Here is a 16,312-nt window from a genome sequence, read left to right on the forward strand (position 1 = left end):
AGGTGCATCAATGACGTCTTTAGATTATTGATCTATTGAGATCTTTCTAAGTCTGAGAAGTTGCAGCTTTTTCGGAATTTTTTGATGATAGATAACGAACGTCGAAATAAAAAAAATTATATTCGTAGATATTTGTATTTGCAGGTATTTGCGAAGCGAAGGCTAAGTAAAATTGCGTAATCGTCTCAGGTTTGTGATTTGACTTTCGGTATCACGATGTCGTACGTAAACTCTAGTTGTGACGTCATGACCCTCGTGAGCATGAATCGATCGAGGTTCGGTTAAACTCGGCCTTTTTCGAAATCGTTCGGGGCTGGTCGTATACTATTCATAGGTATCCGCCCAGCACATCTACATTTCCGCGTTTGTATTAGTTGCTAATCATCTGCAAGGAAAAAAGACGTTGCTAACCACATACCCGAGTGACACCAATAGCAGCCAATAGTCACGGACGCGAAATTCGGTAGGGCGGGCCATCGCAACTCGCATTATTAAACTTGAGACTTCAGTCGTTTTGTCGTCTAGAACGGTGAGTTGTGGGCGATTCTTCAGTGCAATTGGTGACGGGTGTCTAGCAGTGTCTAGTTCGACAGTGCCGATACCGCCAATCCATATAACCATTGAATAGTTTCGGTAATGAAAATCTAGATAAATCGGGCCGTTTTATTTACTCTAAACTTGTATTCATTCAGGGACAAAAATGGGTTCCCTATTTCGAAGCGAGGAGATGACCTTGTGTCAGCTCTTCCTTCAAAGCGAAGCAGCTTATGCCTGCGTGTCCGAACTCGGAGAATTGGGTCTTGTTCAATTTCGCGACGTAAGTTTAAAACCAAATCACGTATCCTTGCGTGGAGCCGTTTTTGCTAACCATTACTCTAAATCATTCAACACATCTGTTTCATTTGTCGTCAGTACACACTATACCTTATTGATTATTTTTATACTGTCTATTCTACACTAATGTTAACATTCACATATCCTTGAGTGATACGTAGTCGTAGAAGTCTCGCTATTCTGAGTATGAAAATTGGGTGCTATAACAGCAGAATTGTTGACTTTTTTTTACTGTGTAGCTCAATCCTGATGTCAATGCGTTCCAACGCAAATTCGTCAACGAGGTACGAAGATGCGACGAAATGGAGCGAAAGTTGCGCTACTTGGAGAAGGAAATCAAAAAGGATGGTATACCAATGCTCGATACAGGAGAAAATCCCGAGGCACCTCAACCACGTGAAATGATAGATCTGGAAGCAACTTTTGAGAAGCTAGAAAATGAACTCCGTGAAGTAAACCAAAATGCAGAAGCTCTAAAACGTAATTTTCTAGAACTTACCGAGCTCAAGCACATACTTAGGAAGACTCAGGTCTTCTTTGACGAGGTAAGAAATTCCAAAATATGTCTATTTGTTACTCGATATATGAATTTTTCATGATGATGGTTTTTTTTTGTCATGTATAACAATGGTATGGTAACAATGTATGAATAATTATTTCATTAACATATATCGATAAGGCGTATGGGTTATCATGGCTGTGGATTTTTCATCTTCAAAGAACGCATACATTTTATATGTAATGTTCTCAAAAAATGTTTCAACAAGATGAAAGTTGGACTCTCTTCACAAAAGTTGATCATTGATTTTGTAAAAATCAGGTCTCATCAAATATTTAGATTGGGGAATTTCATGTGGATAAAGATTTGTCATATTCGAATTTAGTGCAATTCTCTTCCGATTTATTCTTAGGTTCAGTGTATGAAAACCTAACATTATAAAAATGTAATGTTCGCTGGGACATAACACAGGAAATTTATCACAGTTAGCACAAAGTGACAAAAACAGGGTAGCCATATTTTTTACTAACATATACGCAAAGTAATTTGATGATGAAGCAACATATGATAATCAGTTTTCACTGTAGTTCGCACAGTCAATTTTTTTGTAACTTCATACTAAACGAATTTGGCATGTTTTTTTGTGGGGGATCAGGTTTCGAAGAATAATGATCAAGTTAGTTTAATCTGTAAGAGCTACAAAACTTTGAACAATTATTTTACTTGCATTGGATACGTCAATTAGAAAACTGTGACACATCTATCTGCATTCCCATAAATATAATAATTTCTTGGTCATATATTTAATGTACATTTACAAAAACTAGCACTTTATGTCATCGAATATATTAGATCAAAAAAACTTATAGAGTAAGTTGATTTTCATCAGTTTACTTTTGTCATTGCCACTTGTGTGTTATTCGAATGAACAATTTTGAGACTGATATTCACAAGTGATTGAAAAGATATGTCATTATCTACCTATGAAAACCATTCATTCTCAATATTTTTTGACGAAAATTTTCTGTTCTTCCCAACATTAATTGTACGCGGTGACGCCTGCAGCTGAAAATTAATATACCAATACATAATGTATAATATCAGAATGCATGAAAGATTCATAAACTGCACCGCAGTGCCTGATGCTAGTAACTTTTGTGTTTGCTTAAGAGAAATCTTAACTGAATGCCAGTGACATTGTATTTACCACGAATGAAAATATCGTCCATACTAAATTACTGAAAATCTAATGCAAATTCTATAGTTGAACAAAAGATAAGCCTTTGACGCCGTCTGTCTGGGTTTAATGTTACTAATTATTTTGTTGAGTGATTCTAGGGATGTTTATGTGTCATTGTTACCAACTAACAAAGTTGCAGCCTTGCAACGGACACAAGTCACTTGTCATGCTCTGTCTCCCCGTTTATAGTCCAAACAATCCCAAATTATGTTTTACAAATTTTTAATTTTGACCCCTGCCGATGCTAGTTGCTCGAACCGCAGCTCTGATGCATCTGGCTATTACATTAATTTCTAAACTGTCCCAACGGAAAGCAAAATTTGAAACGATGAAGAATTTTTCAAAGAACTTCAACTGCCGCTGAGGTCTGAAGAATCCTACATTGCATTTGTATACACATAATGTATTCACGGTTTACAAAGCACGTAATGTTCTATTGTCTGAGGCTTAAAGTAGAGGGTAATGTATTTGTAAATTTATTTTTGAACAGTATATTGTTGAGTAGTTTGTCATTCGTCCGTTGTATACAACGTATGTCACGTTTATCTCGAAAACCTTTTGCATCTATTCTTTAATCAATGTGTAGGAAATTATGGCTCAAAAAAATCATTTCCTGCGATGGAATATCACACAACATACGTATGTAGTAAAGTGTGTAGATTTCGTTTTCAAGAAAGTTCAACTTGGGTGTATACAATTCTTCCAATTCCTTGTAAAATTCAGAGATTGACATCAGACTTCTAAGAAATAAGTGGTATACAATTATCATGATGCTTCAATGCAGATGTATCTCACAATCAGCTGTTTAGGTGATTTGATTTCCGGTCTATTCTAATCCATTAATCACAAAGATTAATTTCATCATAATTAGAATCAATGTTCTAAAATCCATTATATTTAGATAACGTTATCATGTGAAATTGAGTCATCATCAAAGAGTAAACCAATCATAGCTACAGACGTATTTTCTACAGTAATATTGCTCATCACCTCTGACTTTTTTGTTTATGAATTTGAAATATCATTCTATCAGCGTTTCATTTCTTCTCGACACTTATCCAGCCACCTTTGCACTCCTAAATCTACAAGTTATGAACCTTGTCAACTGATAGAAAGTAGCTGGACCTTCGACCTTGCTCTGTTTTACATTTTACAGTGATATATGTGTGTTTCATAGTAACCAGATTTCTATCGGCCCATTCATTGTCAGAATGAAATACATGTAAACATTATTACCTTTGGTAACAAGCAAGAAAAAAATGCTTCCACAGTTTTTGTTAGATGAATTAAATTAGTCATAAAGATGTGATAAGCACAGGTCCATGTAGTACGCAGTTGTAAATTCTTTGAGTTTGCTCACAATCTGATTACTAGTATATTTTTTCCATCTTAGCAAGTTACATTCTAAATTCAAACTAACAGTGCAAATTTTAATACCCAAGCATGTGCTTGTTCGAGGTTTTCGCTATACGATTAATCCAGTCGTATAAATAATAGGTAACTTTTCAAGAGGACGCACGTTTTTCAAATGGATTTTTGAATATTTATTCTAGTACTAAGTAGAATGCACGTTTCGTGAGAACTTTTAAAATAATTTAACGCTTTTTTGTGGGCTAATTTTGAGAGAATTACAGATGACATTACAAACAAATATTGATTTATTCTGTCAATCTGAGAAACACAAGTTATTAATTGGTAAATTGATTTATCAACACTGATATACGCAGTGAGCATGAACCAAGCAGAAGCTACAATATTTTTCATTGGGGCATGAAAACCAGGTGGGATGTCATTTTAAAACTGCCCTTCCAAATATTGGGAAATGAAAAAATGCATCTTGTATTTACACTTGAAACATTACATCTCAATCGAAGGTATGCTGTGTATACAGTGGGACAACTCATTAAATCGTCCACGATCATATCCCTTCATGGAATTAGTAATGCTTCATTTGATATTTAGTTTCTCAACTGTTGCTAATCCTATGAAATTTGATCACCTCACCTCTTCCCAAGTTCCTGTCATGAGCCAATACATCCATTACTAACTTTGGTGAGTTATGTTTCCAATTCCTGATAAAAAAGAGCATTAAAGGGAGACAGAGCATGAGGAGAGGTGACACGTGTCTGTTGTCAGGCTGAGCACGGAGGTGTCGTGTCGCAGATGGCAGACCCAAGCCGCGAGGAAGAGCAAGTCACCCTGCTCGGCGAAGAGGGCCTCCGCGCTGGCGGCCAGGCTCTTAAGCTCGGGTAATTAAATGTGGCGTAACACTGCATAAGGCAGAGTGCAGGGTTCCTAAAGTTTCTATGTCATCCACAAGATGTAGGCGTGCAAAAGTTTTTATCAGAAATTATTTTTAGCCATTGCATTGGAAAAAACTTAATCAATTTGATATCAGTTCAACTTTGCAGCTACCATGTTATTGCGGTCTTTCATTTCAATTATTTCTTGGGTAATCAGCTAAAAATGACTTATTTAAAAAAGAAAACGTTCTCCATGCCACAAACTTTTCGGATATTGCTTTGATTGATGTATACCTTTCACTGAATACGTTGATACATTTTTATTTTTCAATCTTGATCAATATATTCGAGTCTTTAATAGAATAAACTATCATCGCTGTACCAATAATCGAATATAATTTAGTGCCGTAGAAGCTTCTTGCGAACGCTATGCTCTGCATCTTAGATAAAAGTGACCGAGGATCATCGTCTGTACAATATGCATGTCTTTTTATTTTAATTTTCTTATTTCTTTACACCACAAGCACTTTATGCACTGTACTGCATAATGGTACTCGGTCATGAAACATGGAATGATGAACGCCAATAGCTAAATTCAGTTCAGGCAGTTAGGCTTATTGTTAGATTGCTGCTAAGGTGAGGTGAGGTGAAAACAGTTTCTCAAAACCTTCTCATTTCAACGTTGACCAAAATCTTTAAAACTGGTTAATCTTGGATGAACATAGAGCGATGAAACATTTAGTAGAGAGCAAAATAAGTTAGCGTGTTGTATGGTTACAGCACCTGTACACTGCGGCAGACACCATAGGAGCGCACTATAGGAATCCCCTCAGGCAAGCTGTTATCAATCGTTATTTGCGTTTGCACATCCCTGTTTTTGCTCAATGTGTCTGCCTGTAGCTATGAATTTCCCAATGCTACAAGAGCATTACCATTTATAATTGTTAACGCATTTGTCAGGTAGAATTTAAAGTTTATAGTTAAGAATTACTTAGAGTTCAGACTTCACAAATAAAGTTGATGGGTTTATTAATTTATTTTTTTATATTACTTTCATTTTTTACTCACAATTCAGCCGCCTAAAATCTCTAAAAGACTACATGAGACAAAAAATCACTAGAAGCAATGAACACTTATAATATTGCAGTATTATTATCTGTACTATACATTGATTCGGTATGGCGTATAGTATAATCTGAGATTGAGCACTGGATACTTGATATTTATCCAAAAGCATACCAGCGGTACATTAGCTTCTATTCCATGATTGTGTATCCAAATACGGCTCATAAATGCTTTGACAATTACCGATGCTCTTGAAAGACAACCGCGACTGTTTGCTATTGATTGTTATGAATAACATTCTGTTTCCTTCTTCACAACCAGATATACACATATGTCTTAAACTTCGTTGTAAAACATATAATTATAGTTAAAAAATCAGTATGTAATGTCTTTGAGACTATACATACTAATATGTATGTATGTTTATATTGAATGATATTATTCAGCGCAAAGTACAGTTTAATGAATTTAATTCCTGTGGTATTAAAAGTAATAGTTCTCCAAATCGGTGAAGCTAACAGTAAGATCAATCCAGTGAACTCCAGAGAGTTTTTGACTCGCTAGTACCATATATTTTCTCACCAATAGAGATTTACATAAAAATTTGTTGTCCATTCGAATTTATAGCACATTGCAAAATTATTCTTTCGATCAACATGTAGAGACATGTCATGTGAATAACATTTAAATGACGATGGTGTGGCCATGGGTATGTATGAACATGTATTTCTTTTAACACTGCTATTTAGCAGCACTACTGCTTTATTTCTGCATCTGCATTGCTCGCTTACGTGCACATTAAAGTTAGTTGATTATTAACAAGAAGTATCTCCAATTTCTCATTATTTTATTGAACATTAATCGTTTGATTTATCGCTGACGACGAAATACAGTATTTTCGAGGAAAAATGTTGACAGATTTTTTAAAAAATGCGACGTCGCTTAGGTTTATAGCGCTGCTTCAAATTTGCACGCTTTTTGCCTGCGTTATTTTTTTTCGCACGCTCACTTTATTATTTATTTATTCATTTGTGTATATACATACATCATTACCCACACAAGAAACAATGACTAACATTAAAATTTTATCTTTTATCTATTTTCTGTTTGAAACTATGTAAGATTTGAGTATATACATATACATATCTATACTATATTTACAGGTGTACACCCTAACACACATCTATAGTATACCATTCAACTTACTCTCATAGATGTTACTTTTGAATGGTTTGATTATGATCTAGGTAAAGAGTGGATATAGCATTTATGACGAGTATGTTTTGTGAAATGTCTAGTGATGTTCAGCAAATAAAAATTGCCATGGCCAGTATAAGATATTTAGCAAAAATATCTATCGATAAGTACGGTATATTGAATATACCTATACCATTGTGAGTCTTTTTCCCCTTTATTGTGGTACGGTAGAATGGCAATTCGTATTTGGATAAAACACAGCAGCATTGAATTATGCCCTTGTACGTCCGAGAGCAAAAATATCTTGCCTTCAAATTCATATACCGATAAAGATCACAATCGGATAACGATTCAAAAAATGTCGATATTTCACGTATGTAGTACTTGGATATTTTTACACACCGGCAGGGTTGATTAATCAAGATCGAACCGGAACCTATTTATTCCAAATTTATGCTCACGAAATAATTCAAATAAATTCCATGTCGAGGGTAAAGAGAGTGAAATATTCGTATATTACAATAACCAGTTTCTGCCCTACTCAGCATATCTTCTACTCTCAACTTCCATATCAGCACACGGTGTTGACGACCATTGTCAGTAATAGACATATTTACAAGATGTTGTAATGATTTTGGAAAAAGAAGATAAAATCAATAGAAATTTCCTTTGGTTTTTGGAAAACAAATTCGACTTTGAAACGTACAGGGTGTGTTCAGTGAAAACCACACGATAAAAAATACAGAAAAAATTTATTTGAAGAGTAATTGAAAAAAAAAAAAAAAAAAAAAAAAACGCCAAACAACACCCATATTAAAACAGAGTGGCGTTGAAGCATTGTGGTCGTGTATAGTGTGCTAATGTGGTTGTGTCTTGTCTGTTGTGTCGTCAGCAAGAGCACGCTGGCTTGAACCCCACCGAGTCCATGACACGTGCACTGATTAGTGATGATAATATCGCCCGCCAGTCCACCCTCGGTCCTGTACAGCTGGGGTACGTACCTAGATGCTTCCTCAACTAGTTACCCCCTACCCTGTCTCTAACATTGCTGTTAAGATCTGAAGATATCCTTGATTATCACTCGATGAGCACAGTATCAACATATCTGGTCCATCCACCAGTTCGTATATTTCCTCAAGAGAAATTTATTTCGGTTTGAACCGGAGTTCGTACTTATAACACGTAAGGATCTTTCCACGAAGAACAATATCTTCCTGAATGAATATCTCACCATTCATTAATAATGTGGAGATAACGTTAGGACGATACAGCTGGTTCTCCAGAACCTACTCATAATTGTGAGGGAGAATTTCAATTCAATTGACGTCGGTTTAATAACTTCCTTTTTTTATAATTGGATTGTTGATATCGTGCTACATTCCTTGTCCTCAAGCATTCTATAGTCGTAAAATTTCGTTATAATATCATTACTTTTCTATGCCTTGGGACTCGCATTCATGGAGCTCTGCCTATACCTATGGAATGCTATATACTATCGTCTTTGATTAAAAAGAAATTGAATAACTAAAAATAAGTAAATCAGCGTATGTATTATCCCGTAGAACGTAGCATGTATTTGCGTAATTTCCTACTACTCTCTTCTAACTATTAGCAGTAGTAAGAGACAATACCCATCAAAACAGATATTCTTTAATTAATACGAGATACTGCTGCTCGACTTACATGTATGGTTTTATCAAATGGCGATCATGAACCTTCCAGTTATTCAAAAGGAAATATCGTAGTAAACCGTAAATCAATTCTTTATTCATTCACTTGAATAAACACAAGCTCTTCCTGAAGTTATCGGTATATAATATCGTCAATAAAATATGAATTGGTCTTAATATAAATTAAATGATATGTTTTACAAATTCAAAATTATTAAAAGATGAGACATGTTCGTGTAGTCGATGCCTTTAGCTGAAATTTTATAACTATTCCACCATACATAAATCAAAACGGGCACGTCAAGTGTAAGACAGAAGTGCATTCGATAATTTATACGCATTAAGGGATTCTTCCCCCCTTGCTTTTATACTTCAAACACAAGACTTATCACGTCGTTATAGTACCAGTAAGTGGTTGGTTTGCTATTGTTTTGTCTGAGTGTCATTGTTGTCTTTTGGAATTTTTTTTTTCGTATTAAAGAAACAAAGAAAAAACAAAACTAAACAAGATTCCTTCAAGGTATGTAAGAGCGACCATGGCTGCAAGAATCATCGTCCTGCTGTTATACACAATCCGACATGGTCTCCATAAGTATTTCATTCCTTCAAGATCGATGTTGAAATTAATCAATTATATTTCGACATGATATAGCTAACTTTCTTGTACATTGATCTGAGACATGTAGCTCAGATTTCCATTATGCTGTCGTGTAATATGAATTCAGATGTACCGGAAAAATGTTTTCTATATGTTTCATATTTAATAATTTTCCTTTCAACTGTGCTGCACAAACTATTCGTAAATGGCGATGAACATTGTTTTAATTTTCTTTATTAGTACATGTGTTGTGATTAAACGACTGGAATCTAAAAGCTATACGCCTCGAAAAATATTTTGCAAAACTTTTACGAAAGTTCATTGAAAATAAAGACCAATCGTTGCTGACAATAGCTTGCTGTATTAAATATGTTTTAGTAGATAGTCGGAAACTGACAGGATTGGATTGGAAAATGTTTCTATCGATTAGGGTAACTAAAAACTACTAATAATGTTACGCAAATTGTGACCCAATTAGCTAGGCCCTGTATGTACGATTTTCACGTCTTTACAAATGATATAATCAATATTCCTAATGATTAGTTTCGTCGCTGGAGTTATTCTGAGAGAACGCATTCCAGCATTTGAGCGTATGTTGTGGCGTGCTTGCCGTGGAAATGTCTTCTTGCGCCAGGCTGAAATCGAAACTCCACTCGAAGATCCCTCAACAGTGAGTAATAATTTCCCACGTTTAATTCAGAATCTAAATAGTGTCGTAATTATGAACGCTTTTTAGTTATCAGAAATTAGTTGTTGTGGCTTTTTTTGTTCTGAATTTTTATAATTGTAATTTCGCTCTTGTCTGACAGGGTGACCAGGTGTTCAAGTCTGTTTTCATCATATTCTTCCAAGGGGATCAGTTGAAGACTCGCGTTAAGAAAATTTGCGAAGGTTTCCGGGCTACCTTGTACCCATGTCCCGAAGCTCCAGCCGACCGACGTGAAATGGCCATGGGTGTAATGACCCGTATCGAAGATTTGAATACTGTGAGTTATGTTTCAGGATCACTGAAAACAGATTTAATTTTCATTCAAAAATATTCGAGTGTTAATTTGCGTAACACCTTTTAGACTGCATTCTTTCTCACATTCAATGCTTTCATGTCTCGCCAAAACTCAGAACATTCGTTCTAGTAGTTAAGTTGCTTGTACTGCGGTGAAATAGCCATGAAGCAGGTTGAAACTTGAATACTTGATTCCAGGTCCTTGGACAAACACAAGACCACCGGCACCGAGTTTTGGTTGCTGCTGCCAAGAATATAAAAAATTGGTTTGTCAAAGTCCGAAAAATCAAAGCTATCTATCATACACTGAATCTGTTTAACTTGGATGTCACTCAAAAGTGTTTGATAGCTGAATGTTGGGTACCAGTATTGGATATCGAGACAATACAACTTGCCTTACGTCGAGGAACTGTAAGTTGAGTCTGTAGATTCATTTGGGATGAAAGCTAAATGTCCTTCAGCTCTGAATATTTTACCTTTCATAGGAACGCAGCGGTAGTTCAGTACCTCCCATTCTAAATCGTATGGGTACTTTTGAAGATCCACCAACGTATAACAGAACCAATAAGTTCACCAAGGGCTTTCAGGCGTTGATCGATGCCTATGGTGTTGCCTCGTATAGGGAAATGAATCCTGCTCCATACACCATAATTACTTTTCCCTTTTTATTCGCTGTCATGTTCGGTGACACCGGTCACGGACTCATTATGTTTCTGTTTGCCGGATGGATGGTCCTGAAAGAGAAACCACTGGCTGCTAAGAAATCAGATAACGAAATTTGGAATATTTTCTTCGGTGGTCGTTACATTATGTTTCTTATGGGACTGTTTTCGATGTACACGGGTCTGATCTACAACGACATTTTTTCGAAATCTTTCAACATATTCGGATCGTATTGGACTAACAATTATAATTTCACTACGCTCAAAGGCAGCGCGTCTTTGCAGTTGGATCCGAACGGTACAGCTTTCTACCAGCACCCATATCCATTGGGAATGGATCCAGTCTGGCAGTTAGCTGAAAATAAAATCATATTTTTCAACTCCTACAAGATGAAAATTTCTATAATCATTGGCATAATTCATATGTTGTTCGGTATATCCGTCGGCCTGTGGAATCATCTGTACTTCAAAAAATTGGACAACATCATCACGCAGTTTATACCTCAAATTATCTTTCTCTCCTTCCTCTTCTTATATATGGTCATTCTTATGCTCATCAAATGGATAAATTACGGACCCACAAATGGTGAGTTTCTTGTCTACAAATTTTAGCATGATTGTAATTTCGAATCACGTGAGAATCGCGGTGGCTTGCACACTTATTCACGGATTTCTTTTTCATCCTCCAGATGAACAAAGTGGACCACACTGTGCCCCCTCGGTACTCATCACGTTCATCAACATGATATTGTTCAAAGAAAATACACCACCTGTAGGATGTAACAGTGATTGGATGTACGCTGGACAAAAACATCTTCAGAGGCTATTAGTCATTCTTGCGCTACTTTGTGTTCCATTCATGCTCGTGGCTAAACCAATCCTGATTATGAGAAATAGGAAGAAGCAGCACTATCAGGTATCTTATCCAAAATGGAAATGAAAAATTCTAAAGGAGATCGGAATAACGATCAATGTTGTCATCTCTTCAACCTCTTCAATAATGATTTCAGTTGAACAACCACGGGACTGAAAATGGAGATGTAGAAGGAGCTGGTGGAGCTGCCGCTCCAAATCCAGGGGCCATCCAAGGAGGTGGTGGCCACAAAGAGGAAGAGGAAGAGATGTCGGAGATATGGATCCACCAAGGAATTCATACCATTGAATATGTTCTTGGCAGTGTTTCTCATACTGCTTCATACCTTCGACTCTGGGCCTTGTCACTTGCCCATGCACGTAAGTAATCAGCAATAAGAGGTCATTTCGGTTTTTCTTGACACTTTGTTCTCTCCTTTTGAATTTTGAACCTTCGTGTGCTACATACGTCCTTTCTCTATTTTATAATCATGTAGAGTTATCAGAGGTGTTATGGAACATGGTATTGCGAAATGGATTGGCCAGAGAAGGCTGGCTTGGCGGCATAATGCTGTGGGCAGCTTTTGCACTCTGGGCTGTCCTTACCATTGGTATTCTTGTTCTTATGGAAGGGCTTTCCGCCTTTCTTCATACACTGCGTCTTCATTGGTAAATCGACAACTTAGAATATATTTAAAGAATCTCAAATTCTCATGATCTCATAGTAACTTTAAAAAAATTCTACTTTCAGGGTGGAATTCCAGAGCAAGTTTTATTCCGGACTTGGTTACAGTTTCACGCCATTTTCGTTTGAAATTATACTGGACACCGCTCAAGCAACATCCGAGGATTAAAATGACCCAGTTTACTTAAAACTTATCTCTCACGTTCTCACATGTAATAATATGTAATTTGTCTAGATGTAACAGGTTGTAGGCTGAGTCCAGTTAACCACGCATCTTGAAATAAATGTTGACAGATCAGTAATTATGATAATATTAAACAATACTAACAAATGAACAATTTAGATTATTATTTAATTATGGAACCACAAACACGTAACACGGGTTAATTATCGTCATTATAGACACAATTCGAATCTGTAAGTGGGTAATAGATAATTTCTATTTAGAGATAATTAGGTAGAGAAACGTTAAAATTGTACCCTAAAATTTATTGGTGTTCTGTATTTGTAGGCGATTCAAAATAAATCTCATAAGCTACACCCAAAATCAATTTCTACGTAAAAGCAGGTATCGATAGAGATTGTCGGTACTGTTAGAAAGTTAAAATATGTTAGCGTTGTTTATTTTTAGTGGAGAAATAATCTGCATCGTTCTTCCGCGCACTAGAGTCCGGGGCATAGTAATATATGGTCCGGGGATAGGCAGATTCTACCCACAATGCATTGATTGTGAGTTTGTAAAAGTCGAAGTTTACCTTACCTTATCGAATACACGTGACTGTCAACAAATACAATAATTTGGGTTCGAAGTTCAGCATGTTGGTGGCTTCGACCAAAACGATGTATACAGTCTAACAGACTCTCAAAATCCTATGGTGCTGGGTCATTTTCACGAATGGTTCAATTGCGTGCACACTGAAAGATTCGTCAATGAATTCAGGGCCTTGACTTCGTTGGATTCATTATCTGCACCCAGCAAATACGACTTAAATTCCGAGTAGATTCCGGGCCTTTTAAATTGTATCTCGAGTCGATTACTCGATTATTTATTTGCGCCCTCTGGACAGTACTAGAACCAATGATAATTGGCCACCGTCACTGTCGAAGTACTTGTGGAAGAAAGACAGAATTCTTTTGATAATTCTACACCAGTATAATCTATAGTATGCTATTAAGATTGTGACGTGTATTTTTGTAATTTAATATTAACACCACTATAAAGAAAGAGTTGAGTTAAATCAGCGTATTTCTTATAGGTAAAGCATATTTCAATCATAACGTTTGACATATCCTTACATGTTTTTCCGACTGAAATTAATGCGGTTTCCAGGTTAGGCTGGTAGTCCCTCAATTTATGCTAACTACTATCTGTTATATCATTACGAACCATTCTTATCTTACCTTCCTGGTAACGCAGAAATCTCAAGAGCACAATCAACGTTGATCAGACAAGTTGCTTTGTAATTACCATGTAGTAATATTTGCCAATTGAACAATGACTTGCCTGTGAACTAAGTTCATATGAATACATTTGGTATTTTTCCATACAGTTTTTATATTAATCTAATGGCACAGTTTTATCAAAGGTGACACCTTTTGATTTATTCTGTCTTATTAGGTTTTCAAACCCATAGATATCATATCGATTGGAATAATGTCAGTCAGATTTTATTGCCACCGAGTTACTGTCATTAAGTATGTTCAATAGTTTCTTACTCGTCATGATATTTCTCAGATGGATAGTCGATAAACTTTGTACAGATTATATAGCCTAATTTGGTTACTCATATGTATGATCTCGTATGTATTATGCTATCAATTAACTACTCGCTGTAACTTTCCTAAATCAAGTTACTCAAGCTAACGAACAGTAGAGTTAATTAAGTATCCAAATCGAGAAAGACAGAAAATAACGTATGTGGGATTAAAACAGGCAACATGTGTAGAAGTGATGTGAAAATAAATACTGATCAAGATTATAACAATGTTTCAACTATTGTAGGTAATTACCATGATGCAAGACGAGGATTTAGGTGGGACACCAAGGCGGAATGTTTTTAGCCTAGGAGTAATGAGAATATCACAGGTTATTCTTTATCATTTTTATTCATTCCTAGTTTTTTGTTTCTCATAGTACAGTAAATCTTTGGTAAATGCCATTCAAATTGAATGAAATTATATTCAACCAGTATCTATTATTACAGATCTATCAAAGTTATCTGGATATGTGGACACCTCATGCTATATCGAGATGGATATTTGCCGCATTTCTTTTAGCTGTATTTATTTTGCGTATTTTATTAACACAGGTCAGTTTCTCTCGTCAATTTATCTGGCACTAAAACTTGTGTCATACCTCGATATAACAAGTAAACTCTTCATTTGTCGTACAGGGATGGTACATCGTTACATACGCTTTGGGTATTTACCACCTAAATTTGTTCATCGCATTCCTTACACCAAAAATTGACCCTGCGATGGACTTTGATGGTAAGCATTGTATTGTATTTTTTCCTTGTTCGATAAAACTTCAGAACAAAATTAGTTGATCAATTCAGAATGGATAGTTTTGTGGAATCAAATTCATTTTATGGTGTTTATCTCATTAATTACAGAGGCCGATGGTCCTGAGCTACCTACAAGATCAAATGAGGAATTCAGGCCATTCATAAGACGGTTACCTGAATTTAAGTTCTGGTATTCAGTCACCAAGTCCACTGTGTTTGCAATGGTGTGCACCTTCTTCGACTGCTTTAATATTCCAGTATTTTGGCCGATCCTCGTCATGTACTTTATAACACTGTTCTGCATCACTATGAAACGTCAAATAAAGGTGAGAAAAAAAATCTCTGCTAAGTTTATTTTGCTTTAGAACTATCGTGCCTCATCAATTAATCCCATTATTATATATATGTGGCTACATTTAAAAATTTTGCATCTAATATGGAAGTTTAAATTCATAAGCTACAGTTGTTCGCAGCTTGTATCATTTGATCCGCATGTCATTTTTTTATCACATAGATATGAGGATCTGATCAATGAAAACTTTGTATAGTGAAGCCACACTGATTTATTCAATGAAACAGTAAATAGTGGCTCAAAGATTTACTATTACAAAGTTGCTGAACTTTGACTCATTGACAAAACTTTATCGTTTTTTTCACAGCACATGGTAAGATACCGATATCTACCATTCACGCATGGGAAACCCAAGTACCAGAACCACGAGGATACTTCGAGATTAATACCTTCAAAATGAGTATCAACTGGCATCAGTGGTGGGTGAATGTACGAAGGTAACGCGTAAATGTGCATAGATCTTACAATTATCCTACAATCCTTTCGAGACGACCGAGAACATTGGTAATAAAAAATAATTTCTCTTCTTCTGTTTTTTACCAACGTTGAACAATACAATTGATATATCTGAAGAGGAAAGGATATAAACAAGGAGTCAAAGCTCCTGAGTTTAATGTTAACTGGTATATAAAATAGAATGTCTTAATATATTTGTATCATAAACATGTATGTACAACCTATTTTAAGGTCTTACATGACTTGTAAAAACAGTAACATTGTCAAAAATATGCAATTGTTAATGTAATATTAAAATATTGCTAAATGTAAAAAAATCATGATTACACATTGAAAAATGAATAATTATTACTTTGACAAGTTGATTGCAGTACGTACTGCTCCAAATTAATATTTCCGTATGTATTTGAACTATCAATTAAAACGAGAGAATATATATTACAGTTGTG

General features: G+C 35.6%; 2 protein-coding genes and 1 long non-coding RNA gene across 9 annotated transcripts; 2 read left to right on the plus strand and 1 right to left on the minus strand.

The window, feature by feature from the left end:
* The first annotated feature begins 362 nt into the window (after window positions 1–362).
* Window positions 363–13,095, plus strand: LOC105693405 (V-type proton ATPase 116 kDa subunit a 1). 6 transcript variants are annotated; one of them, XM_048649018.1, is made up of 12 exons: window positions 363–633; window positions 693–817; window positions 1,074–1,379; window positions 4,710–4,822; window positions 9,890–10,016; window positions 10,156–10,332; window positions 10,548–10,760; window positions 10,835–11,597; window positions 11,701–11,927; window positions 12,022–12,244; window positions 12,361–12,532; window positions 12,615–13,095. In XM_048649018.1, exons 2-12 carry the CDS (start codon window positions 701–703, stop codon window positions 12,715–12,717), a joined length of 2,541 nt encoding a protein of 846 aa, XP_048504975.1. In that variant the 5' UTR covers window positions 363–633; window positions 693–700; the 3' UTR covers window positions 12,718–13,095. The 6 variants fall into 6 exon arrangements, with proteins under 6 accessions (XP_048504975.1, XP_012268718.2, XP_012268719.2 ...); XM_012413295.3 differs by having other exon boundaries at window positions 363–529; XM_012413296.3 differs by lacking the exon at window positions 4,710–4,822 and adding an exon at window positions 7,971–8,071 and having other exon boundaries at window positions 363–529.
* LOC125499742 lies at window positions 9,194–10,690 on the minus strand. The gene is made up of 2 exons (XR_007276725.1): window positions 10,434–10,690; window positions 9,194–10,353 (listed from the first exon to the last, which is right to left on the minus strand). It is a non-coding gene; the product is annotated as an uncharacterized LOC125499742 (long non-coding RNA).
* Window positions 13,096–13,523: 428 nt separating the features above from the next.
* Window positions 13,524–16,304, plus strand: LOC105693408 (protein RER1). 2 transcript variants are annotated; one of them, XM_012413303.3, is made up of 6 exons: window positions 13,524–13,804; window positions 14,551–14,634; window positions 14,753–14,857; window positions 14,942–15,038; window positions 15,164–15,381; window positions 15,715–16,304. In XM_012413303.3, exons 2-6 carry the CDS (start codon window positions 14,560–14,562, stop codon window positions 15,805–15,807), a joined length of 588 nt encoding a protein of 195 aa, XP_012268726.1. In that variant the 5' UTR covers window positions 13,524–13,804; window positions 14,551–14,559; the 3' UTR covers window positions 15,808–16,304. The 2 variants fall into 2 exon arrangements, with proteins under 2 accessions (XP_012268726.1, XP_012268727.1); XM_012413304.3 differs by lacking the exon at window positions 13,524–13,804 and adding an exon at window positions 14,073–14,134.
* Window positions 16,305–16,312: the final 8 nt, after the last annotated feature.

This window comes from Athalia rosae, chromosome 1, assembly GCF_917208135.1.
Source record: "Athalia rosae chromosome 1, iyAthRosa1.1, whole genome shotgun sequence".
In the NCBI taxonomy this organism is placed as follows: Eukaryota; Metazoa; Arthropoda; class Insecta; order Hymenoptera; family Athaliidae; genus Athalia; species Athalia rosae.